The 26,886-nt window shown below is 39.2% G+C and overlaps 1 protein-coding gene across 5 annotated transcripts in view; it reads right to left on the bottom strand.

The window, feature by feature from the left end:
• The window catches only part of cadm1 (cell adhesion molecule 1), a 128,640-nt gene extending 105,763 nt beyond the window's left edge, over positions 1–22,877 (bottom strand). For 4 of the 5 annotated variants that reach the window (XM_004916088.4, XM_004916089.4, XM_002932930.5 and 1 more), the window contains exon 1: positions 22,742–22,877. In XM_004916088.4, coding sequence (XP_004916145.1) covers positions 22,742–22,817 — 76 coding nt within the window. In that variant the 5' untranslated portion in view covers positions 22,818–22,877. The remainder of the gene's footprint in view (positions 1–22,741) is intronic. The other variant, XM_004916090.4, reaches the window with a different exon arrangement.
• Positions 22,878–26,886: the final 4,009 nt, after the last annotated feature.

Here is a 26,886-nt window from a genome sequence, read left to right as displayed (position 1 = left end):
TGGATGTCTTCAATCCCCATGAAAGAGAAAGTTCATAAAAGGTGAAACTTACCTATAAAAAGAAAAGGGGGAAAAAAAATTTAGTACTTTTAAAAATGTATATATAAATAGCACAAATCATGCATTACTGTACACTATATCCTTACAATGCCCAATATCTTGTAAATTATATTCTTATGAATGGAGCTTGGCAATGTCATTGGTTATAATTGGTGCTTAGCGGTGCAATTTCTGTCAAATGACTCACTGACACTTGTGTACTATAATAAATGATGTACCCTCAGTTGTAAAATATGAGTATATTAGAAGTTACCTCTGCCTATGTATGGCCACCTTCAAAAAAATGCTTTGTCAATCAGTATTACTAGAACCATCATTCCACTACCTTAATTAGATAATGGGAAAGCAATACCACATATATCTGTACACACATTCCCTACCAAAATTAAAATGGTCGCTGCTCAACAAAAGAACGGTGTGGAACTAGTGGGAAGTGGTACATTATTTTTATAATGTTCATAGTAAACATTCAGCTCTTGACCAATACATCCTTGTCATCTAAACAAAGATTTTAGATGTTTATTTAGGAACCCTAAAATCCCAAACATCATAATGGCTTCAGAGACATTACTCTGTCCAATTAACAACCTTTGGGCTGTTGCACGCAGGGGAGATTAGATCTCCCTGAAATGCCATCCCACAATTTCCCTCGCGGAAGTTGCCTTGAGAGGAAACTCCTGCGATTTCGAGAAATTGCGGCGCCACGTATGCCATCCCACCGGCAATTTACATTTTCGCTGATGGGATGGCATTTCGGGGAGATAAGTCGCCAGCGACAAGGCAGATTTGTCGCGGGCAACTAATCTCCCCGTGTGTAACAGCCATTAAGCCTATTGTTCTAGCAAGATCACCATAACATTACACCTTTTTTTTTTTTTTTTTTTTAAACAATATTAATTTTTCTACAGAGTGTTACTGCAATGCTTAAATACAGTTTCATAAAGCAAATATGCTCCTACAGTTTCTGAGTTCCCAGTGATAACCCCCTTCCAAGGTACATTTGGTTTGTAATGACAAAGATCACATATACGGTTGCATTGCTGAAATAATCACAGGCATCTACTCTATGCAGCAACTCTAATATCTCCATAAGCCGTACAATTTACTCAAGCAGTAAATACAATGCCGATACATAACACACTTAATCTAAGCACAAATAAGTTGTTAATTTCTTAACTTTCCCCAAAATGCTCATGAGAATAAGTACATACAAAAATTAGTGGTATGTAAGGTCAGCCCTGAGAAGGAGAAGTGATGAGAAAATAGACAGGGAACGCTCAGTGAAATAAAGTTGCCAGAAAAGGTGAGAGAATGAATAAACATGATGCAATGACTAAGCAGATGATTAATAAAAAGAATGGAGTGAGAGGAAAATTGGGAAGAAAAACAGATATAAGGAAAGACAATACGCCGAATCAGTTCAATCAGTATCAGATATTTCATACTGTTTTTATAGTGTTTTCACACTGAAAAGAAAGTTCTCCATCTGTAAAGTTGGCCGTCCACAAAGATTTACACAGATCTTTACACAATTTTACCAACCCTTGGCAAATGATTAGATCAAACTGATGCAGATCCAACCAGGAAGGTCTATATGCCTATAGGGAATGTTTCTACCAATTAATATCCGACAGACTGGCAGGGGTGGCTTCCTACTGACTGTCAAGTAAAGGGGTTCTCGGTGGGGGGGGGTTCACTCTGGAAAGTAATGACAAGGACCAGCTAAAATCCCATCTCCTGTAGCGTTGCAGAAGCCTTAAAAGGACAATGAAAGGTTAATATAAATTAAAAGTAAGTCTAAAGGCATTCTTTTTAAGTACTTACTGCATATCTAAATTCCCAGATCCCTGCTTGCTTCTCTGAGATATGGTGCTGGCAGCCTACAGCAGTGTGAAGACTACAGTGACATCACTGAAATATCTGTCTTTCCTGAAGGTGCCAGTGGCAGCCTTCCCATTCTCTGAGCATGTGTGTAACTTGATCCTGTCTCCTGTTCTGAGCTACACATGCCCACCAGCCAATCAGAAGCGGATATGACAGAGGGCAGGGGGGGAGGGAATAAAACACATGTGCAGTATGAAGCAAGGAGGGAAAGGAAGGGAGAATACCTTTTTAGAGATGGCTGCCTGTTCTAGAAAATGTGCAGTAAGTGTGGCATTTTTACTAAACAATAGGAGGACTATTGGGCAGTATGCTTTTTAAATTTTGACTTGCATTCTCCTTTAAGAAAAACCTACAACTAAGATTAGGCTTTAGAAATGTGGCTAATGCAACATCATTTCAAAATACTTATTTTATTGTATCACATGCCCACCTGCATTTCCTTGACCTTGTTTATTTTTCTTACATGAGATTAGTCAGGCACTGTGCATTTAAGTGACTAGAAGAGAGTTTCTGGTGCTTCTCTGGCATCTGAATTAGAGTAAAAATACAAACCCCGTGCCATCCGTCTAATGGGTACAAATTCCTGCAGAAACATCAATCTGGGACCACTGTGGTCTGAATTCTCTTTTCTAAGGATGGCTTTTGATTGCAGTGTGACAGAACTGCGGCATTTTGAGAACAAGGAAACATACATCTGATTTCACTTCCCCTGACTTAAAAGTTGCTATTATGTAACTATTTTGTCCAAACTGACCTATTCTACTTAACCTTCCACACTGTATTGGAAATAATGTTGATGATGGTTTTTACTTAAACTCTGTAATGCTGCAGAATCCACTACAGAAACAAATACTGTCATGATCTGCGCACCTGTATGAAAAATAATTAGGGTATGGAGCTTTACATTCATCCAGGCCACGACATACAGTATCTAAATAGTGTTAAGTCTAAAGCAACTGGAGTGATCTTAACACTGTACCACTCGTCCTGGCAGCATCTCCAGATCAACTGAGAGGTAGGGATTCAATGCAACTGAGTACCTACTGCTGAAGAAGCAGGTGGATGGAGACTAAAACATTTTAAAATTACTCAACAAACATGTTTGCCTAAAGCTGGCCATACACGCACCGAAATGATCATACAAAATCTGGTTTCATATGATATTCGGTGCGTGCATGGTGGACCGATAAAGCGACCAATAATCACAAAAGCTTCGGATATTGGTTGTCTCATCGATAGGGCGGGACAAACGATTTTGCTAGGGTGCCATTGAAGGTGCCCGAGCAAAATCTGCGTTCAGGGCGGAATCGTCTGGTGGCGGTAGAATGCCTATTGTTTCTACCTCCATATCTGATGATTCAGCTCTGAACGCCAGTGGGGGGAACAAACGATCTTTAAAAGGTTGTAATTGTAAGGTGTAAGGCCACCTTTAGAATTACCACCACAAGATACTGGAGAAAACTTTAAGCATATTTAAGCAGAAGCTGCAAAAAGGGGCAAAAATGCAATGTATTAAACCTGGCCATATATGTACTAAAAAAATTGTTGCTGCGTGTTTGCTTTGTGTATTATGGTGACAATCCGAATATCTTTGTACCATATAGTGGTACATCAATCAGGCATGTTGGCTACCTGTAGTATCAGCCACTGTATGGCCACCTTGTTACAATAAATATCATAGGCATACTTTCTTATCCTTATTATAATCGTCAATAATAATTTAATATAAGGGTAGATAACTACTACTAGTTTTTACTTGTTCAAAGTGATGTTTAAACACCACAGTATAACATGAACCCAAACACAGCCTTTGCTAGGATTATTTGAAACACAGAGAATGTTTCCTAGCTTAAAGAAAACCTCTAGTGACTGAGTACCTACATATTTGTACTTGTTAACATGAGCAGCACTGAAGCGGTAGCCTCAATTAGATCCTTGTCATGGATAAAAAAAAAAAAAAAAAAAAAAAAGGAGGAAAGAAAAAAGGAGGAATGCTTACTTGGATTCGTGTCTTGTCACCTGACACAATAATGCATATGCAATACCCTGACCCAATCATATTGCAGTTTTTTTAAACTGAAAATTCAGTTTTCTAAAGAAGTAATAGCATGTATGCTCACAAGCTTACATAGAAGCTAATGGGCCTAAAGAGTATTGTTTAAGTGCTGTTTGGTCATACACGTGTGGTATAAATCAACATTAGTAACATGTTTTAATGTGCCCTGCAGTTTTGCCCTGTAGTTGCAATTTAACACTTAATTTATGTTCTTGAAGACATTACATTTTTTTTTTTAATTTCAATGCATTTCAGTAGATGATTTTCTGGAATTTATTTATAAATGTTACACCCTCATTTGGCTCCTGATTTCCCAATGACAATGTAGCCTCTGTGCTATTTTCAGAGAAACAGAACTGTTAATAATACTAAAAGTTTTCCTGCACTGGGGCCTCTATGAATAAAGAATTCCAGCTGGTATGAATATCCTGTGGCCATTTGTGAATCTAGCATTGCCCTTGCATGTGAGAAGAAATCTGCCATAGGGGACACAGTTAAATATTGTTTATAAGGAAAATTGAAACCTGTTCCTATATCCTTAAAAGGTCGTTAAAGGCAAACATATATATATTTTTTATCCTTTATAATTTTAGACAATTTTTTTTAATGTATTCCTTATATCTCTGCCTCTGCCATCTACTCTAGTCACTTCTTATTTTTTTTGAAGCTTTGTTCCTCTGCTGATGACTCACTAGTGTAACCCATTGTATGGGGGCATAAGCAGACTTTCCTCCACACTCTGTGATGATCAAATTGCTAGACTGCGTTTCTAAATTTCCTCTTCAAGGTTTAGCATCAATCCAGTTGATTATATAAATATAACATATATACAGGGAAATCACTGATAGTTACAAGAGCAGCTTTTCATAAATATGAGATGGAGCAAACCAAAATGCATGTTTGCCAGTCTAACAGAAATGAAACATAATCTAGGGTTTTGTACAGTAGGATCTTTGGGTTAGGATGTCACATTTTGCATGTTGTGCTTGCCCTCTCTTTATTCCGAATCCAGTTTAAAATTATGCAAATCCAGGGAGATGAATGTCACGTCAAGATAGGCAAAAAGAAAAAATATGCAGTAACTCCACGTTATGATTGTAAATGAGCAACTGATTAGGACTGTAGTTTCCTATCAAGAACTGTATTTAAGTCAAGATTTAACAATTTTCACTGCAACACAAGATTGTTACAATTCCGTTTTACACAAAATAATAAATAGGTCCCAGATTGTGCCTTCTGCAGTGTCTGTCTAAGCACTATCTGAACTATACTGTACAGTCAAACTTAGGGGCAGATTTATTAATGTACGAACGTTCCAAATCCGACTTCATACTGAGCATTATTTTCTGCAACATTTTTGTACCTTTGCGTGACTTTCATACTTTGCAACAAAATTTGTGCGATAAAATCGTATTGTCCCGCCAAGTAAAAAAGTTTCGGATTCATTCAAGTTTTGGTATCGTGACTCTCCTTGAGCCAGGTTGGAGCTGCAGAGTGCCATGGAGTCCTATGGGAGGCTTCCAAAATCATGCACAGAAGGAAGGATCAAAGTCAGAAAGATTTTTCCGCTGTTTACGATCGTTCGGATATGAAAATTTCTTGACTTTCGGATCGCCAATACGATATTTTTGTGACTATTCCGTTTTTTTCGTGATATTTGCGATCTTCAGAAATTATCGCATCCAATCTGAATCCCGAAATGGGAAAAATTCTAACTCGTACTTTGATGAATGTGCCCCTTAGTGTTGCTGCTGTTGCACAAATTACATACATATTGGTTACCTGCATTTCTGTACTGCTTACTTACTACTGAGATGTGAGGCAGGACCTGTGACCTTCAGACAAATTGCAAAGTATTAGTAACTGAGCTGGTTGCTTGGAATTAGTGATGTGTGGGTCGAGAGCTCCTCAACCCGCACCCGACCTTAAAGGGGAAGGAAAGGCAAAGTCACTTGGGGGTGCCAAAATGTTAAGCACCCCCAAGTGACTTTAACCGCTTACCTTGTACCCCGGGCTGGTGCCCCTGTTCGGAGAAAATAGCACCAGCCCGGGGTACCTGGAGCGCAGCACTTCCTCCTTCCGCCTTCCACTTCCTAAACTGCCGGTGGCCGGGCATGCACAGTAGAGCGAAAAAGCCGACTTAAATGTTTAAGTTCGGCTTTACACTCTACCGCGCATGCGTGCGCAGCGAAGCCGGAAGGAGGAAGCGCCGGCAGCTACCCCGGGCTGGTGCTGTTTTCTCCTGACAGCGGCACCAGCCCGGGGTAAAAGGTAGGCGGTTAAAGTCACTTGGGGGTGCCTAACATTTTGGCACCCCCAAGTGACTTTACCTTTCTTTTTCCTTTAACCCACCCGCTCCCAACCCTAAGCCTACCCGACTGCTTCCCTCTATTTATAGACCTGCCCCACAATGATGTTATAAAAAGGGGTGGGGTGTGCCGGGCACACACCTATATGTTAGAAAGCCGAAAAAGGAAGCCGCCAGTTAGGTCGGGGGCAGGGTGGGTGAGTGGAAGAGTGCAACCCGAACCCACACGCAATTTTCCCGAGGTCGGGTCGAACCTGCCCGACCTGGGGGTCCCGTGGGTTTTGGGCCCAACCTGCACTTCACTACTTGGAATGGCTCTGCCAGGATTTCAGTCAGCTTCCTAAACTGCACAGAGGGGGATCTCCGTTGTCTCCATTACAGCATCCACACACTCTGGTCTTCAGCAGCAAGTCTCCAGCAGCTCTCAGCAGCCTTTTCCCTAGGATGCTCTTCCCTTTTCTCTCTCCTCTTCCTCTAGGATAGGAAGCCTCAACCTTTTGAACTCGTGAGCATTACTCAAATGTTAAAAGTGTTAGTGAGTCACTCAAGCATGAAAATAAAACTTATTAGAGGATGCCAAATGAGGGCTGTAACTGACTACTTGGTAGCACCAGGTGAACAGAAGACTCTGTTTGGAGTACAGCTGCATCTCTGTGCTTCCAAAACTTGCCACCGAGCCTTTGTACATAGCATGTTGTTTTGCCTGTCATCCTTTGCTCACACCACATGTTGAATGGGTTATACACAAATCCAAAACATAATTTTATTATACATTTAGGGTAGGGTTTATTATGAGCCTATAAGAATCAAAGATGCAATTCAAATAAATTAAGAATGCAATGAGGCCTGATTGTTTTATTGCTTTAAAAGGATTTCTTACTAAATCCAACAAGAAATGTAAAAATCCTATAGCAATGGGCACCATAGAAGAATTTCAAAATATAACGTTTTTATTTTTTTTCTTTACGTCTTAGCCGATATAAAAATTAGAGGGGCTTGTTTTAATTTCTTAGGCAAGAGTACACGGGGTGGATGGTCATGGACACCATGATGTTGGTGGCCCCAAATTGAAATGCAAGTGTGACAGAATTAAGTATATTTGGACATAAAGAGACATGAACTAAAGCTCCTTCTGATCAGTTCCACATATACGGTGTTACTAATATTAATAACTAGAAAATATTTTATTTTTGGGTTATTGTCATTTTAAAAAGTACTTTTACTCTAGTGTCCTGAACCAGGGAATTCTACTGTATGTGTCCACTAGTGGCCACATCAGCTAACAGCAATTAGGGTGACCTAGTGACTTGCACAGCCCTAGCTTAAAGAAAACAGGAAACCAAAGCATCTGCATTAAAATGTATTTCTAACCTATCTAGGGGCCTGAAGAGAGACAAACAGATTATAAAGTAATGACAAGCCGCATCCAGTAAATGCATCCAGCGTTCCCAGAGGTCCAATTAGCAGGCAAATCCAGAAAGGACCCCTAACAAGCAAACATTATTTCCTCCATAAATAAAGACCATTACCTCCTTGTTACAGTTTATGGCTTGTGGCACTGTGCACCGATTTACAACTCAATGTAAGAGGGCTAGTAACACCAGCAAATGAAAGTGCTTTTGAATTTATATAAAATGTTCACTGAATTTGTACAGGTATAGGACACGTTATCCAGAATACTCGGGACCAAGGGTATTCCGGATAAGGGGTCTTTCTGTAATTTGGATCTCCATACCTTAAGGGGCCGATTTACTAATCCACAAATCATAATCCCGAATGGGAAAAAAATCGGATTGGAAACGAACATTTTGCGACTTTTTCGTATTTTTTGCGATTTTTTCGTCACCGTCGCGACTTTTTCATAGCCGCTACGACTTGTGCGAATTGTCGCAACTTTTTCATAACCATTATGACTTTCGCGAATTGTCGCAACTTTTTCATATTGAGCACTCGAAAAAATTCACGAAAAAGTCGCAAAATACCGATCATTACGAAAAAAAAAAACCGCATTTGGACGCTTTTCGGACGTTCGTGGATTAGTAAATGTGCCCCTAAGTCTACAAAAAAAAAAAAAAAAAAAAAGCAATAAAACATTAATTAAACCCAATAGGATTGTTTTGCATCCAATAAAGATTAATTATATCTTAGTTGGGATCAAATACAAGGTACTGTTTTATTATTACAGAGAAAAAGGAAATCAATTTAAAATTCTGAATAATTTGATTAAAATGGAGTCTATGGGAGACGGGCTTTCCCTCATTCAGAGCTTTCTGGATAACGGGTTTCCGGATAATGGATCCCATACCTGTACATTCACTTTAGCAGCACTTCTAAAAGGTATCATACTTTAAGTAGGAGATCAGTTGTCTGGCATGTTTGGGACATGGGGTTTTACGGATACGATTGTTTTCCTGTAATGGGGATGGGAAGCAGTGGTAACAATATTGGGGGTGAAAACACATTTGATCCCCCCCCCCCTTTTTTTTTTTTTTTTTCTTTTTTTAACCTTAGTGTGTTTTTGGTAAGTTTATTTGAGGGTTATGAGTAGGCAACCATAACCACAATGTGACTTCCTGATGACAGTCATGTGGGAAAAAAAAAGTGAACTTTTAGTTTAAAACACCCTCTGACTCATTTTTGTATGAGGAATCTTTATAAAAGGATCAAATTGTGATGAATGTATAAAAGTATGATGCTTACAAAGATGTGTCCATATCCAGACAGCCCAGTATACATACAACATATGTATGACCAGCCAATAGGAGTGCTCAGCAAACACTTCCCCAATGAATGCTGCTCATCTCCAGGTGGCCCCTGGTTGACTGCACTTTATATAATGCAAGTGGTGACTGGAGAGTGTAGCAGTGCAGCCTTTAAAGGGTAACTCCACCCAAGCCCAACTTAATATTAAAATTAAACACAATATCAAGCAACTATGCAATATATATCAATTAAAAGATATGCAGCATTTTCATGATTTTTAATGTAAGAATATGGTTTGAAACAGTTATCTAAGTCCAGCCCCGTTCTCCTGCTGATCTAGCCGACTACTGTGAGACTCAAGTCGAGTCGTTGAGTATCCTCAGCCTGTATCCTCTAAATCCCACAATCCCCTGCACATGATGTCAAGAAAAGGAATATTACAGTGCAATGCATTATGGGTTATGTAGTCCCTGCATGCCACTGTAAGCTGTGGAGAAGTGGTTACAATTTGTAACATCAATATCCCTGAACAGACGGCACCTATGCCAGCCCTTTTAATTTGCCCGCTTGGTCCTGGGACCAAACAATCAAATGAACCCGATATCCCCCACCTGTGGGCGGGCATATCGGGAGAAGAGCTGCTTGCTTGGCAACCTCTACTAGGGGTTTCTGTGTTCTGTGCAAGTATATAACAAATTTTAGTTGGGAAAACAGAATTCCCCTTTAACTATCTTGTTTAACTGTGGGATGGTAGTTAAAAATTTGGATAGCCCTTAAATAGTAGGACAGTTGGAATGTAGTAAATATATAATATGTTCTATAACCAATAAACTTCTGTATTTAAATGGCCAAGCTCAGGTATATATCTGTGTTCCCTTAACTGCCTACTCTGAGATGCTTTATGCTATGCAAACTGACTAGAAACAGGGAATCTTGACCATGCAAGGTATTAAAGAGGTAGCCCACCTTTAAATTAACTTTTAGTATGTGGGTGAATTTGCAATTAGTCTTAATGCAAGAGTGAGGAGTTTTCACACATTGGGCATACCACACAACAATTAAAAAGGAGGGCGGAGGGGAGTCAGGAAGGCAGCTTGTGTTTAGTTTGCCCCTTTTACAGAAATCTGCTACCTTACACCAAGTTCCAGTAGCTGGACCTAGCTCTGTTTAAAAACAGTGATGCTATTATAAGTGAATGTGATATAGTATTTCACTGTAATTACAAATGGTTATAACTGAATCTTTGCTGGTAATAAACAGAGAAACCCCGTTACACTACTTACACACAGTGTTAATTGCTATAGTTACACAGGTCTAGACTTGCTGGAGCCAAACAGTTCTCTACTGGGCTGCAAGCACCTTGGAATCAAAGAGTACATGATGCATCAGTTTAGGAATGCCGGCTTCTGAAATTCTATCCATTCACTGGACAGTCAAGAAAAAAAAAAAAAAAAAAAAAGATAAAACATATATACGTGCCCCTATGATTTTTCTGCTTATATCCTTTTTATGAACAAAAGCAATAGTTAAGCTTTACAATGAAAATGGAACTTGGCTTGCGACCCAGGACTCCTGCTGTTTAGCATACAAATGTAAAATGCCCCCATGAACAAATGGGTAACATAGTGAAGAGTTAAGGATGGAAAGACCATGGCAAGGCAAGTATAAACGGATGGTTGCTGGTGGTTACCATGTAACTGTAGCACTCAACAGAACAAAACGCACTCCCAGAAGCACTAGAGAAAAAAAGGCTTCTAATCAGATACAACTGGTTTCAGTTTCCCTCTTGGCATTTGGTTAGACATAAACCCTATTAATCCGTCCATGATAAAAGGTGAATAAATTAAACCTGCGTGTGCTGGTAATCCGAAATCACGGCCGCGTTAATTCTCAGATCAAATAGCAGACTTTAAATATCAAAAAGAAAGTTTACTAAAACATGCACATCCTACCCTTGGAAGCACAAAAGTACCAGACTTAGGCAAAAAAAAAAAAGGTTCACTTTGCTTTGCACATTATTTTTCCTATACATATATTCAATTTCCCCTGGTATTCAAAATTTAAGTGAGATATGGAAAATTCTGAGCAAGATAAAATGGTCATTGTGAATACAAAGACATTCTGTTTGCTCAATGGAAATTTCATATTTTTCTGTTGGGCCTCAGATTTTCTTTCTAGGTATTATGATGAGTTGAAAAACCCAACATACTGTTCTTCGACTTTAGCTTATTCTTCAGATTTGTCTTTTTCTTCTTAGAGCCCCTCATTTTCTAAACGCTACTCCTACTGTTTTAGGGGTACAACACTCAGACTTTCCACACTTCTTCGCCCTATAGTGGAGTTTCCTTGCGAGGAGACTAGTCACCACCGCTAGAGGAGAATAATTGTGGGGCGACTAATTTCTGGCCTAAGGCTTCTGTAAAATTAACTACTTATCCGAAAGCCTAACCTAAATGGCAAATGTTGATGACAACAATTTAAATTATTTTGCAACATTTTAGAAGGGGATATAGCATGGGAAAACAGCGACCATAGAGATGGATTCCCAAAAGTAATACTGCAAAATCAGTTTTCCAAATCTTCAAGAAGGCCCAAGAGTCATCAATGGAAAGTCCTATGCATCGCTTTGGCTTTCCGAAGTCAAGCGAAGTTGCCTGCAGCAGGAAACTTTTATTCCTATTATTGCCGGTGGAAAGGCATTTTGGAGCAGTTAAAAAAGAAAAAAAAAACCTGCATGTGTGAAGTAGTATTTTGTTTTGTTTTTATTTATTTTTTTAATTTATATAGGATTCCAGTATCATTGCATCGAGTTGCACATTTCTTACATTAGGCTTCTATAACAGAGAGAAGGGCCAGTCAAACACTGCATAATTTACCAGCAAAATCAGAAAAAAAATAAATAAATAATTATATATATATATATAATATATAATATATATATATATATATATATATATATATATATATATATATATATATATATAAAAAATACTATATATTATTTAAACTACCACCTTAAAGATGAATAATTATTACAACATTAGGACACGCTCCACATACATTTCTGGCATTTCTCCCAAATGTCTTTTAGAGACTGCAGATGGCCAGAATGCTTCCTTTGCATTCACAGAGAGTACCTAGAGGAGCTCAATCCCATAATTAGTTGGGGACTTTTTGACATAGATACTCCCAATTTCAACTCTCTCTGCTCCATGCTAACACCTGCATCCACTGCTCCTCCACATTTCACACCTCTCAACATACCGTAAGTAAATTTTCTCCAACAAGGCCATGCGATTACTTGACTGATAAAAAATAACAGTATAAGGCTGAAATATTTAAAAAAAAAAAAAAGCTGAATATGCAGAAAAGAAATACACCTTAGGCAAGCCTTATAGAAATACACATAGTATCGCTTGCAGTGATGCAAGGTATTGCTTTATTATTACAGAGAAAAAGGAATATTTTTTTAAATTATTAATTATTTCCATAAAATGGAGTCTACGGGAGATGGCCTTTCTGTAATTTGGAACATTCTGGATAACAGGTTCCATACTTGTACATGTAAAAAACGAATTTCTTTAATGAACCAGAAACAAAAACTGGATGTGAAAAAAGTAAACATGTTTTTTTTAAAAAAAAAGAAGTTCCCTCCATAATAGAACAACGTCACTGCTTCTTATGTGTAAAAAGCACCAAGCCAGAGTCGCTGGCACATCATTTGACTTATATTCCACAGTACAGGGTTAAATTAACATGTTATAAATTCTACAATGTCCAGTGATACCTGCACACAAGATTATGCAATGAAATAGGGAATTTCCATTGCCATCATTACCACTATATTATACAAGAATGTATAGCTCTATCACACATTTGGCTTTATAAAAAGCTTATGTGGTTTTAGTCGAGAAATTTACATATATAAGCTATTTTTTTTTTTTACCTAACAAACTATGTAGCACCTTCTAATCATATAGCAGGCCAGCTTTCACCCTTGTGGCCAACCTGCTTAAAATTTTAATATTCCTATATTTTAATTCCACTGGATATTTATTATTGTTAGGAGCTATAGTAAACTGTTTTTTCTTCTTAAATGATCTATGTATAGTCCCGCCCTGAAAAGCAGTTACTCAAGCCTATATCAATCCAGAGAGTATACCTAGGGGCAGATTTATTAAAAGTACGATCGGCCCGAATCTGATTTTTTTGTACCTTGTGTATTTTCGCTGATTTTTTGCTAATTTGCGTGACTTTTTCATACTGTGCATCAAAAATTACGCAACAAAAATCGGATTGCCGCGCAGAGTATGAAAGTTTCAGATTCATTCAAGCTTCGGTATGATGACTTTCCTTGGGCCAGGTTGGAGCTGCAGAGTGCCATTGAGGCCTATGGGAGGCTTCCAAAATCATGCACAGAAGGATCAGTCGGAAAGGTTTTCCCGCCGTTTACGATCGTTCGATATGAACATTTCGTGACTTTTGGATCGCCAATATAATATTATAGTGACTATTCCATTTTTTTCGTAAGCATTTTCGTAATATTTGCAATCATCAGAAATTATCCTATCAAATCAGAATTTTTCCCATTTCGGGATTCGAACTCGTACTTTGATGAATGTGCCCCTTAGAGTCTGTGCACTAACCAAGGAGCACAGCACCGGGCAGACAAAAGTACAATCGCCCAAACCATGTAACACTCACATTTTTGAACATCATGGCATTTACACACATACAGTTCATGAATCTGTTTTGAGAGAGATTTTTCAAGAGTTTCTATAGAGAGGCCATGTCTTATCCTCGCGTGCACAGACTCAGCAGGGATGCAATCCTCCTCAGATCTTGCTCATTGCCTGGCAAACCCTTGGGTTCATGCAGAGTTATTTTTATTTGTGCACCGCCTGATTTAGCGTCTTACAAAAGGAATGGCGTTCATTTTATTGGCAATTCGAAGTGACAAATGAGGCATGAAATATCATCAGGGCAGAGTTAAAAAAGATGAAAAACTCAATTTAAAGTAACATAACTGTCCTCCCTCCTTCCTCTCGCTCATATTCTCACATATTCACCCCCCTATTTTCCACTTGAATTCCTCTTATGAAGTGCCAGAGCACAGCACTGCCAGTGGCTCAGAATGCCCATTTGAGCACAGGGTATTAACCACAGGATTAGAAAGTACAGTGAAGACACAAAAGATAGTAAAAGAAAACAAATCATTTTTGCCAAACTGTTAGGCCTCATGCAGTTACCTTATCCATAATTCTAATCAAGTCAGAAAATTTCTATGGAAGTTGCATGTGTTCACATATATCATACAATGTGAGGCAGTCTTATAAGGTGTTGCTAGGGTTAACTTCAGCTCTGCAACTTTGTAAATGTCATTTGCTCTATCCAGAATGAAGCATTAATTAGCAAGGAGGGCCGAGACCCCCACCCGGAGCAAAAGACCTCATTCACATAGTGCGTGTAAAACACAGTAATGAATAGTCTTATTGTCCGCTGCAGAAAGACTGCTTCTGCACCCCTCCAGTAGCCCCCCTGTCCTGTCTATAGTCTCCCTCAAAGGCTCCCTTGTTCCCTCCCATAAATACCCCAAAACATGACACTAATTTTACTTGGAACAAGAGATGGGTGTAACGGTCCCTTTAAAGTGACAGCCAGTGTCCATTAGTTGTGAATTATCAGGTGTACAACAGGAAGTTCAAAGCCTCTAACCATGAACTCTGTATCTGTCTGTATAACACAAACTGGGAACTTTAAAATGTTTTCTTTGGTTCTGAAATACTATGAATAAATATAAATTCCTTTTTTATTATGCTTTGTATAGTGGAACTCAGCCGTGATAATAGAATAATAATTACCACCATTTTTGACTATAGCAGCACATGAGCAAAATAAAACAGATTCTATTCCAGTCTATTCTTACTGGACAATATTCACTTACTAGCATTGATACCCACAAGCTCCTCTTTAAAACCCCTTGCAAGTTTTGCAGTCTATGCAATGTACAACAATAAAACATTATCACAACAATAAGACACTATCACGATAATGTAGAGGTAGGCATTTCCCACCTCCGCCCCAATATAAAAATAATTAAATCAAACAAACAATGTTCAACATAATGATTTTCTCCCCAGAAATAAACATTAGGGTAAAGACACGGAGATACTTGTTACAGCTACTAAATGCTAGACAATTCTAAGAATTGCCTCTGCTAAAACACACAGACAATGCTGATCATTTACTGATACTTGTCTATTTTTGTAGCTGTGACAAGTAGCTGCTACTAGTAGCTGCGTGTGACTTCACCATTAAGCAACAAGTGTGTTTGGGCAAATCCAGTACTTCAACCCTCTAACAAACAACCACATGACTACGCTGGACCTGTGCATACCCATCAATACCCACAGACATCACCCATAGTCTGATGTTGTCCTTTGTCCAGTGGAATTTTCTGAGCTGTGCCATCAATATCTCACCATCAAGACACCAATTAGATCAGACAGGTTGGCTACTATTTTTGGCCCAAGTACACACTTTGGCAGTTACCAGCAGCCTGTATATCTTAATATTATTGAAAGACCACAGAAAAATACCCAAAATGTACAGATAATCCATAAATGGTTTTCCTGTTAATATGGATATATGCTAAGTCTTTAAGTTCAAGGTGCTGTCTAATTATTACAGAAAAAAGTAAAATGCTTGAAAATTTTTTTTGAAAAGCTTGCAAAATTAGGACCGTGTAAAAAAAAAAAAAAAAAAAAAAAGCCGATGGTGCACGTCAGTTTTCTAGATAAAAAGGTTTTAGATAATAGAACCCATACCAGGTTTACGCCAGATGCGGTGGATTCTTGTTCTGCAGATATGTGTATGTACCCAAAACCACTTTACTGGCCAGGGTACAGGCACATGAAGTCAATTTCAGTTCAGAAACATGTAAGTATGCACCAGAGGCAGAGGGTGACCTGTTTTTAGCAATAAGAAAATCCATACAAAACTATCCATATTTGATAATCACATAAAACTATTTTAATGTATCACATCTGGAAAATGTATTGAATCATACTAGTTGTATGGAAAGAAGATGCACATAATAACGTATACCGGTAAATGGGACTGACGTTTTGATTAGTTGCTCTGCTACTGATAAAGTTCCTTTCATTCAGAATGGGTCTTTATGCAACACATGCAGTCCAATGAAATTCAGACTAACATGTACTGGACAAGTATACATAATGGCAGAGTGACCTGAGTTAGTACTAAATGAAAATAAGTTGATAAAGAAAGAAAAAGGGCTTCATAAATTTCTTTAAAGGCCTATACTTTTTTTACTGCACTTGTAAACTATAAACAGTTTGGGTCTTCCATATAAATGATTATTGACTTTGCCTTGAATATTGCTTGATTACATGTTCTGCTTTAAAACATGTCTGCAAACTCTATCATAAAACGCAGGGGAGAATGCTGTATATTTTTGTTTTTACACAAAGAAAGGGTCTTCTTAAAAGATATCCTGATCCAGAGCACTATGCCTACAACTCCACACACCTATCAACATTACTTTCAACCAGTGCACAAATGTAAAATTAAAAAAAAAAAAAAAAAAAAAAAATGGTTTGGTGACCACAAAGGATTACACATTAATGGCAGTGATGCAGTCAATGTAGCAGGTGTCCTATATGCTAGTTTCTATGTAGAAACCACCACTGGGATTTCGTAAAGGGATAGAATCTATTGCCCAAAAAATAATGCTTTGCCTAATAAAATAAAACAGTTCTAAGAAACTTTGCAATATGAATTGAGTAAACATTTTTAGAATTTAAAACAGTTATTTGTAAATATAATTGCTATTGAAAGCAGCATTTGCTTAACTTCTGGTTATGACATTTTAAACAATGTTGCAGAAGCCAGTCTCCTCCAGCAAGACAGGTCTGTAAGTCTGCTGGCTTGTGTTACAATGTTTCAGAAGTCAGAACTACCAGGATATTGCAAAGAAAAAAAAAAAAAAATTATATATATATATAATTTTTTTTTTTTATTTTTTTTTATTTTTGGGTCATCATGTCCTTTAAAAAACTGTTGAAAATCTTTAATGAATGTATATTGGAAGGTTTCATGGAATTACATTTTTATTGTGCAAAAAATAAATAAATCAGGATTTGGGAGGAGGACCCGTTTTAGGCCATTGTATTTTGCACATCTTATCTGAGATCTTATGTAAACACGTGCCTTCTGGTCCTATTCAACTTGATTGGAGGCCCCAATGGCTTATTAGCAACATATTTATACAAACCATAATTTATTTTTCTGAGGCAAATATGTACATTTTTACAACTGCAAGGTAAGAACAAGGTTTTTAGCAACTACTTGTCACAAGTAGAAAATACAGAGAATTGCCAATGCTAAAACACAGAGAAAATTAACAGAAAATTGTTGTAGCCACAGCAAGTAGTTGCTACTAGAAGTTCTGTATCTTCACACTAATGTATGGTGCTTCACATACTGAAAAAAAAGACCATTTATCTGGAAAACTCAAGGATACAAGCAATCCAGTTTACAGATCGTGTACTGGTTTATTACATGTGGCATTAAAATGTTTTTGAGCTTTCCTCAGAGTGATACATTGTTGCCAGACTAAAACACAAAGCATGGGCATATACCGTCAGCACAACAAAATGGAGAGTTACCCACAGGCCAAGCTTCAAACATAGTTTTTCAGAGGTCTCCCAATAGTACAATCCCTATGGTACATGTGCACGTTTCATTCACAATTACTGCTTTTAGTTCAAGAGCTTCTAAATCTCTTCCCTGAACATAAACAAACCACCTGCCTCTCCCCTCTTTCTATCCCTTTTCTATCCATAAAACCTTCCTTTATCTTCTCCAAACCCAGTAGACCTAAACAAACATGATTCCATACTGATGATAAACATATTCCTTATAAATAACAAAAATCTCCTTCCTCAAACCTTTCATGTGTTTCATTTTCCTTTCTTTCACCATTTTCCCTCCTCCCCCATATTTCACACATATACTTGTTGATACTGAATGCATTTGCTCAACTTGAAACAGCTGCGTCTCCAGCATTACTAGGAGCTGGGTAGGAAGCACAATAAATCTGACTGGCTATTTTTATTTGAGAAACAGCGATGGAGGAAAACCCACACAACACATTGTAGTTTAATGGCATTAGGGTTTAAAAAAAAAAAAAATTAGTAGAGGGAAAGTTACATAAGGCAGGGGTTGAGTTTGAGTATTCCTACTCACTGACCAAGAAGAAACACTGTGCAATCTGTGAGGAGGTCAAGGGAAAATACTAATATTTTGAATGCTAGACAGGGTCTTGGATAGTCTTTTTGAAGGGACAGGGCAATTGTGAAATGAAAGGACCCTAGGTAATGTACAAAAAAGGGTCCCAAAAAGGGAAAAACCTATGGAATTAAGGGATGCTGAACACTGGTTCAGCATCCCTTAATTCCATAGCTCTCAAACTACATCTACCATTTTAAAGAATGTTGTGAATTGTAGTTGATCAGCAGTTAGAAAGTTGGCACTCATGTGGAGAATACTAAATATATAATCATTTTCGCACAATGCATTAACATAATACAGTTGTTTGTATTTCCAAGAAAATCGCTAATCTAGAGTTACTCAAACCAAATGCCATAAAATTTGGCCTAAAAACAGTACTCTCAAATGGGCAAGTAAGGAGGGTACCAATAGGTGGAGAACTCATAATTATAAAAGCCTACATGTGTGGTGAATGGAAGTCATACAGCTGGTGACCGGTATGGAGCCGACAGACTAGCCCATGGGGAAAACAGACAATTAGTTAGAACAGATAAACCTTGATCCACCAAGAGTGTTGAAATTGTCCTCGACTTTCCAAACATGATTAGATGGTTGGGCAGTACAGCTGAAATTAGCCAAACTGCCTGACCAAGCCTGGACATGTATAGCTAGCTCAAGTCTCTCCATGCATCTTCTTCGTTCTTTGCATTTAAAAGGGGTTATAGAGGATAATACTAGAAGAAAAAGGAATATTATTTCCATAATGTGTTGCATGAGCAGTATGGTGTAAATGTCTTGATGAATATGGAGGTTGTGCATGTGAAACCATCAGGGGGCAAACAAACTCTTCACCCCAAGAAATTAAGTCACAACACTGTTTAGTTAGACATCGGTGGCCTTCCTAACCTTTCCATTGCACGGGCTGAGATTTCCCATGAATTCTTGCTGAGTGAAACAATGGACTAGTAAACATTTTCAAAGTGGAACAAACTTTAGGCTGGTCTGTTTTGTCCCATTTAGCCCTTTAAGTCATGATTCACTAAAACAAAAATGATTAAAGGTTTCATTATAGCAATAAGATGGCAGAATGAAGAAAAGAGCTTTCTGATGCCCAAGATGTGGCGGGTAGCAAGAAAAAAAGACGGCAACTGTTCATAACCAGCAGAAAAGTATATACTCGCATAATATAAGGAAGGAGATTTTTTTTTTTTTTAAATATTATATATATATATATATTATATATATATATATATATATAATTTTTTTTTTTTTTTATAAACCAGCATCACTTTTATACATTGAGCCTTATCCGTCTGGCAATTTGCAGGTTCAACCAAAATTAGAAAAGGCTTACACAAAACATATTTTTAGAGCCAGAAGGAATACATTTTTAGCCTAGTAAGAAAGTACGGCAAAGATAGTAGTTATCTTAATAATGGCATCTATCCAGTCCTGGGGCAGTGGGAGCCTTGTGAAGCAATGGCAAGGCAAATAGGAGAGAGGATTTCTACATAATTGGAAAAGCAAGTAAAGGAAAAACTTAAATTCTGCATGAATGGAGACTGGTATAGAAAGCTTTCCTGCAGTGTCTAGAGGATGAGTATTCCTACTCACTGACTCATCTGTAGGATGAGTAAAACAGGTAGAGGGAGCAGTCCTGCATGTTGGACAGATGAGGGTTAAAGGAGAAATTCTGCATGGTAGGCAGGGAGGTGGGAGAAGAGGATTTCTGTGTGTTTTTGTTCTGGAAATGCAAACACTGCCCTCTTGATTCGGAGCTCTGCCAGGACGGCTGCAGCCAGAATCTATGCAAAAGCAACGGTAGCATGTAACATTATGGGTCATCCTATGTAACCTAAGCCCCCAACCATCTTTAAAAACACTTTACCGTTGCCAGTCAAAACATACAGATTCATCACAGCAGCATGAAACAATATAACATATACGGAATGATGTTCTGGGCAACCAAAGGAAAAAAAACGCACAGGATCTCTTTAGGAACAAAACAAGATGGGCTCAGCCTTGGAATAGCAATAAAATACCCATTCCAAGTTGCATTTAAAAAAGAACATTTTAAAACAGGTTTGGAATGAAGCAGCTCACTCTGCATACATATAAAACCACCCCCTCTCTTAAACCAGCCACCCTCCTTTACACAAAGTGCCCCCAGGGAAAGAAGGGGGTGAGCAACAGTTTGAGATTATTCGACAACAGTGCTTTGCCATTTAAGGTGTTTATTAATCAGACAGAGCCAAAAACAAGCCTACGGTATATTTAAGTATATCTAGCTAAAGATGAGATGACAGAATTTACCATGTTGGTGCGCCAAAGGGCATACATTATACCACAATAGGATGCTAGCACATTCAGCCCATAAAGGCAGAAACTAGAATAGTGAAAATTCTTTCAAAAGCACATTATCAGCTCCCATACCAAGAAGTGTAATTAAAATGAAAGTGCAGTATAAACAATTTTAGAACAAAGATGTTTGTGCCGCTTATGTGGACTTATCCCCATGAGCAGTAATGAAGAAATGGACCAGCGCAATCAGGGAACCAGAACAGCACTGAAAGCATTCCCCCAGCAAATGGTGCTAAAGAAAGAACTTGGGGACTGCACCCAGCAACCATATAGCAACGGAGATTGTACTTGCTACAAGAAATAAACAGGAGGTTGAGGGAGTTAAAAACCTCCCATGTAAGTAATTTGTTGCCTTGGCATTGGAAGGGACCTTCTAGTTATCCTGTGATGCCCAAGCTGTGGTCCTGAACCTGCTGAACTACAGCTCACAAATCCATATCAGCCATTAACAGCAGTCAGAGGCAGCACTTGTTGGACATCCCTGGTAACAAGGAGGATACTCCTTTGTGCACCCCCCTCTGCTATGCAACAAGTGGATCTCGGGGAACACAGACAAGATATGGTTCAGTTTTCAATAGCATCTCATACTTATCCCATTGTCCTCTTTATTTTAGGATTCTTCCTAACCTGCTCCCCAACCCCCTTCCCTTTTGTTCCTCTTTCATCTATTTTCCCTCTCATCTCCCTGATCCTTCCATCTCTCTTTCATGTGAAGTCTTTTTCCCCGGCCATCCTTTTTCCCTCTCTCTCTCTCTCTCTCTCTCTCCACCCCCTCTCCATTCATTTATCTCCCTGCACTCCCCATCCCCATCCTTCACACTGCTGTTTGCTTGTTCTGCCCGTTTATAATAATGAATATTATGGCAGGAAAACATTTGCAATACCTAACCTTAGTTTCAGGGCACCCCCGCAGGCTACCAGCCTCTGAACAGCCCCTCAGTTCCCTCTTACTTTGCCTCCCCCCCCCCAAGTCTTGGGTTCAAGCCAAATGAGCGATTTCGTCAAAGCCTTTTAATTTAATAATGTGCCATTTATACAGGAGAAATACACTGCTCTTTCCTTGCAGCGACTGTATGGCATTGGCTCTATTAACCCCTTATTTGCTCACTGTTCCCTATGGGCAGAACTGCTGCAATTACAAACCAGTGTGGTACCATGTAGATAGGAAGTGATTAACAGTCACAGCCCAAACTGGAAAGCAAATAACACAAATCTCAGCCGCCGGGTACAGATGGCTAATGTGGTTTGCAAGTCAACATCAGGGCCGCTTTAAGCATAGGGCAGAGAGGGGGTCTCATAAGCACCACTCCTTGGCAAAGAAGATTGTATATAAAATAATAAAAAGCATTTTTTTTCCTCAGTAAGTCTTTTCTCAGTATATACATGAGGGATTTCCAACCTGCAGCCCTCCTGCTGATCTTGGACTGCAACTCCCCTGCATCCCACCAACAACAGAAGGCTATCTGGGGGAGGGGGTTGGGAGCTCCAGTTCAACAACAACTGGAGGAGCAGCAGATTGAAAATCTTTGATTTATGTAATCACCCCCAGATTTCCCGTCTTCTCTAACTACTGCCCAATGTAACATACTGTTCTACCCTTATCATTCGCTGCAGGATGGCTATCACTGCACCGCAGAACGCTTGGGCCCCTCTCTTCCACTGCAGGCACAGACAATCTGCAGCCCCCCAGCATCTGTTGAATTACAACTCCCACCAACAACTCGTGAACACAAACCTAAATAACCGCAAACAAAGCTAAAAGGCTGCAAATGAACATCCCTACTCTTTCCCATCTATACGGTTCTCAGTCCTCCCCTTCCCACATGGAAATCCCGTTTCCCAATGATAGTGATCCCCAGCCGCTCATCTGTACAGAACAATGGGAGCAATAGGCAGAGAAAGCAGAGGCTGGATATCCCTGTCCTGTTAGCCTGTGCTTTCCCTCTCCCGCATTCCTCCCTGCTATCCCTCACTGCTATCCCTCCCTGTCTCTGGCTTGCTCTCCGGCTGCTAGTCTCTTTGCTCTCTCCTCCCCCGTGTATCATATCGCACTCATACCCCCACAGCCCATCTACCTTGCTGCAGCAGTCCTGCGTGGAGTCCGGTTACCAGAAGAAGGAAGCGGAGAGCGGCTCCGGGATGACTCGCCATGTTCGGCACCTGCTTCACTCTGCAGCTTCTAGCTTGGCGTTAATCACATGCTAATGATATGTTAATCCATTCAGCAGAAGGCTGTGCCATCCCAAAGGTTACGCCTCCCTCCGCTGACGTAAAAAATAGGCGTGTCTTGTGACGACAGCATGCTCTCTGAACTGCTCCAACCACGTGGGTGATTCCATGTAACAAACACGGGGGAAGGGAAGAGAACGGGGAATCTGTGGTAAATAGAAGGCGGGAAAACGAACAAGAGATGGTTAGGGATATATTAGTAGCAGCTGCAAAACCTGAATGGGATGAGAGATGGCTACAGTATAAGAATGTTACAGGCAGGGACGTTTACCCAACCAAAAAGAGTACAGATGCGATGTGCAAAGCTGTGTATTGGTAAGGTAGCTTATACAAACACTCATCTAGCAGCTCCAGTGAGAATATACCGTTTCCCTGAAAATAGGACATCCTCCGAAAGTAAGGCACCCCCCTCGGAAAATAAGGCACCCCCCCCCCGAAAATAAGACACCCACCTAGGGCTGGGCGATAAATCTGTACTGTATTCTTCTTCATGGAAAAATAAGACATCCCCTGAAAATAAGACCTAGTGCATATTTTGGAGCTTAAAAAAATATAAGACAGTGTCTTATTTTCGGGGAAACACAGTAGATAAAACGTAACCAATATCTCTGACACTGACGACTGGTAGAGGTTAGGAAAATAAAAACAAGTATGCATTGGATTATGTGCTAAGACTCAAAGTAAGGGTATGGGGAAGACACCATTGTTAATATAGTCAATAATAACATAGGTGTTAATAATTGTAAGTAAGAATTTATGAGGAAGGATCTTGTAGTAGAAAAGTCTATAATAACAGTTGTTGAAAAAAATGTAACACCGTAGGGAGTAACTACAGAGGAAACATACCCTGTTACTGCTTTGGGCCAATTCTGTTAAGGTTGCCACCTTTTCTAGTAAAAATACTGACCTTAATATAAATATTTATACTTTCTTCCCTATTAATACCTTTGGAATCACATATCATACTAACCAATATCCCAGGCATTGGTGAAAGGACCCAGTAATTGTAATGTTGATTTTTGTATTGCTCTCATTATACACACTATTTTACAGTCACATTTTGAATTTGTATTACTGATCCATAACTATCTTGTTATAACAAGGGCTGGGTGCTAAGTGGGTGCAATATTACACCTACTTATGGTGCATCAGTCAGTAATACTTTTAAGTGGGGCACTGAGTGTTAATCAGTTTCAGTAGGTTAATGAGAAATGTCATATTCCTGAAATTTAGGGGACCCAAAATAGTTCTGTTTTCAGTCCCAGGAACTTTGTGTTATACAACTGAACGACTTTCGGGCAGCCAGTGGTGTTGTTTCTGTCCCAGGAAATATTTGGCCCTGGTTTATAAACCAACCCATCAGCTTCCATTGCGATTTTTTGTTTGTGACTTATAATGTGAAACCATAAAATCAGCAGCAACAGCACAGTAAGAACTTAAAGGGCTAAAGCATATGTCTTATAGTTTCGTGACTGTATATTGTAGGCATCATGGGTCATATTATTCCGCCTTTTAGAGCAATGGACTACATACAGTATTGCTAATGCACAATTAAATTGAAAACCATACGGTGTGGCGGATTTTCAATAAGGCTAGGGGAGGCTAAACCAAAAAAAACCCCGTTTCTGCACTGTCCTGGAAATCATCTGTTCCTGCAAGCCGATGCTGCTGTGCTCTGATTTGATCTTTCTTCTTGTGGATTCTCCAGTCAGAGCAAAGTTTTCTTGACAGACAGCAAAATTGACAAATCAAGGCACAGAGGCAGACAGGGATTGGGAAATATTACAAACTAAGGGCAGTGCAGAAATGAAGACTGAAAATGAGAATCTGCAGGCTGTAAACTTTATCTAAGAACCAACTCTGAACTTTTGCTGCAGATTTCATTCCACTCCCACAGGTACTATACCCAGGTGCTTTACGCAGGTGCAATATACAGGTACTATACGCAGATGCTATACCCAGGTGCAATACGCAGGTACTAAACGCAGGTGCTATACAGTTCTAACGGCTGACCCACTAGCTGAAATTATATTGTTTTTTTGCCTGACCTGACATCTATAATATCCCTATCCCCTACCCTAACAGATAAATGGTAAGTTAACTCTTTCCCCCTGAAAAAGCTCCTTGTGCTTTTATACATTTGTTGTTGTTTTTTGCACTTTTTTTTCTACTTGTCATTGTTTTGTTCATTTCTAGTTACATTGGAACCAATGTATCAGTGCCAGTGTTATAGTGCCGGGGCCTGAATATCTGCCATCAGTACCCGCTGCTTCTCATTGCATATAATGTGCTGGTTTTGTAAATACATACTGCGTCTCACTGTATATAATGTGCCTGGAATCTCAGTACCCACTGCCTCTCTCTCTATAAAACTAACGTAAACACATCTAAAGGGGTGGTTCACTTTTAAGTTAACTTTTAGTATGTTATAGAATGGCCTATTCCTAGCAACTTTGCAATTGGTCTTCCTAATTAATTTTTTTATAGTTCTTGAATAATTTGCCTTTCTCTTCTGCCTCTTTCCGGCTTTCAAATTGAGGTCACTGACCACGGCAGCCAAAAAGTATTGTTCTGCAAGGCTACAATTTTATTATTATTGTAATTTTTATTACTTATTTTTCCATGCAGGGCCCCTTAACTATTCATATTCCCATCTCTTGTTTAAACCACTACCTGGTTGCTAGGGTAAATAAGACCCTAGCAACCAGGTAGCTGGTAAACTACCAAACGGAGAGCTACTGAACAAAAAGCTAAATAACTGAAAAACCATTAAAAATAAGAGGACCAATTGCAAATTGTCTCAGAATATTAAAGTCTACATCATATTAAAAGTTAATTTAAAGGACATGGAAAGGCAAAGTCACTTGGGGGTGCCAAAATGTTAGGCACCCCCAAGTGACTTTAATCGCCTACCTTTTACCCCGGGCTGGTGCCCCTGTTGGGAGAGAACAGCACCAGCCCGGGGTACCTGCAGAGCTTCCTCCTTCCTGTATCGCCGCGCGCGCATGCGCAGTAGAGTGAAAAGCCGAACTTTAACAGAGAAGTCGGCTTTTCACTCTACTGCGCATGCGCCTAACTCATAGTCACATCTTAACGAAGCAGGAAGGAGGAAGCGCATCGCCCCAGGTGCTCCGGGCTGGTGCTGTATTCTCCTAACAGGGGCACCAGCCCGGGGTACAAGGTAAGCAATTAAAGTCACTTGGGGGTGCCTAACATTTTGGCACCCCCAAGTGACTTTGCCCTTCCTTGTCCTTTAAAGGTGAACTACCAAACATAAATGTATGGAGAACCCCTTACAGAAGTAAATACTTTTATATCCTAAGCATTTTAGGGTAAAATAAAGCACTCCCATCTGCACTATTGCAAAGTATGCCTGGAATTCATTGGGAACAGCAAGAGGTAATTGGGAGGTTCATTTTTTACACCAGCAGTGAATCCATTTAGTCTCACATTAGCTGTAGGTCAGTCTATGTATGGCCCATCTTTAGCCTCCCCAAACAAAAAAAGTCACCCTCTGCCTATGACCACACCCCAGTTAAGTCAGAGGTACATTAATAATATTGTTATGCCCACTGTAATGTGCATCCACAAAGTGTCATTGTGGATATAGAGCTTGAATTGGCAGCACATGCTGACACAGCCACTGTATGTTCCTTAATTGCCACTTAAATGCAGGGGTCCTTGTGTACCAAGCACAAGGTACTGAAAGTATTTTGCACTGCACCAAAAGTATGTGCAATATTGCACATCCTTAACACACCAGCACTTGTTCCTACAAAATGGCGAATGATTCCATATGTCAGTAATATATAAAAAAAAGTCGAAACACTAGTCTTGAAAATGCAGATTATCCTGACTGTTCAATATTTTTAAGCTTTTATTAACATGCCACCAGTGTTTTATAATTATTGTAATTTCATTACACATTGCCCTGGCACCTTTGGGTATGTTCTACATATTGTATGCATTTAGTATCATTAAATAGTTTGAT

This window comes from Xenopus tropicalis, chromosome 7, assembly GCF_000004195.4.
Source record: "Xenopus tropicalis strain Nigerian chromosome 7, UCB_Xtro_10.0, whole genome shotgun sequence".
NCBI lineage: Eukaryota > Metazoa > Chordata > Amphibia > Anura > Pipidae > Xenopus > Xenopus tropicalis.
Note: the sequence above shows the minus strand (reverse complement) of the source record. Positions and strands in the feature narration are given on the sequence as shown.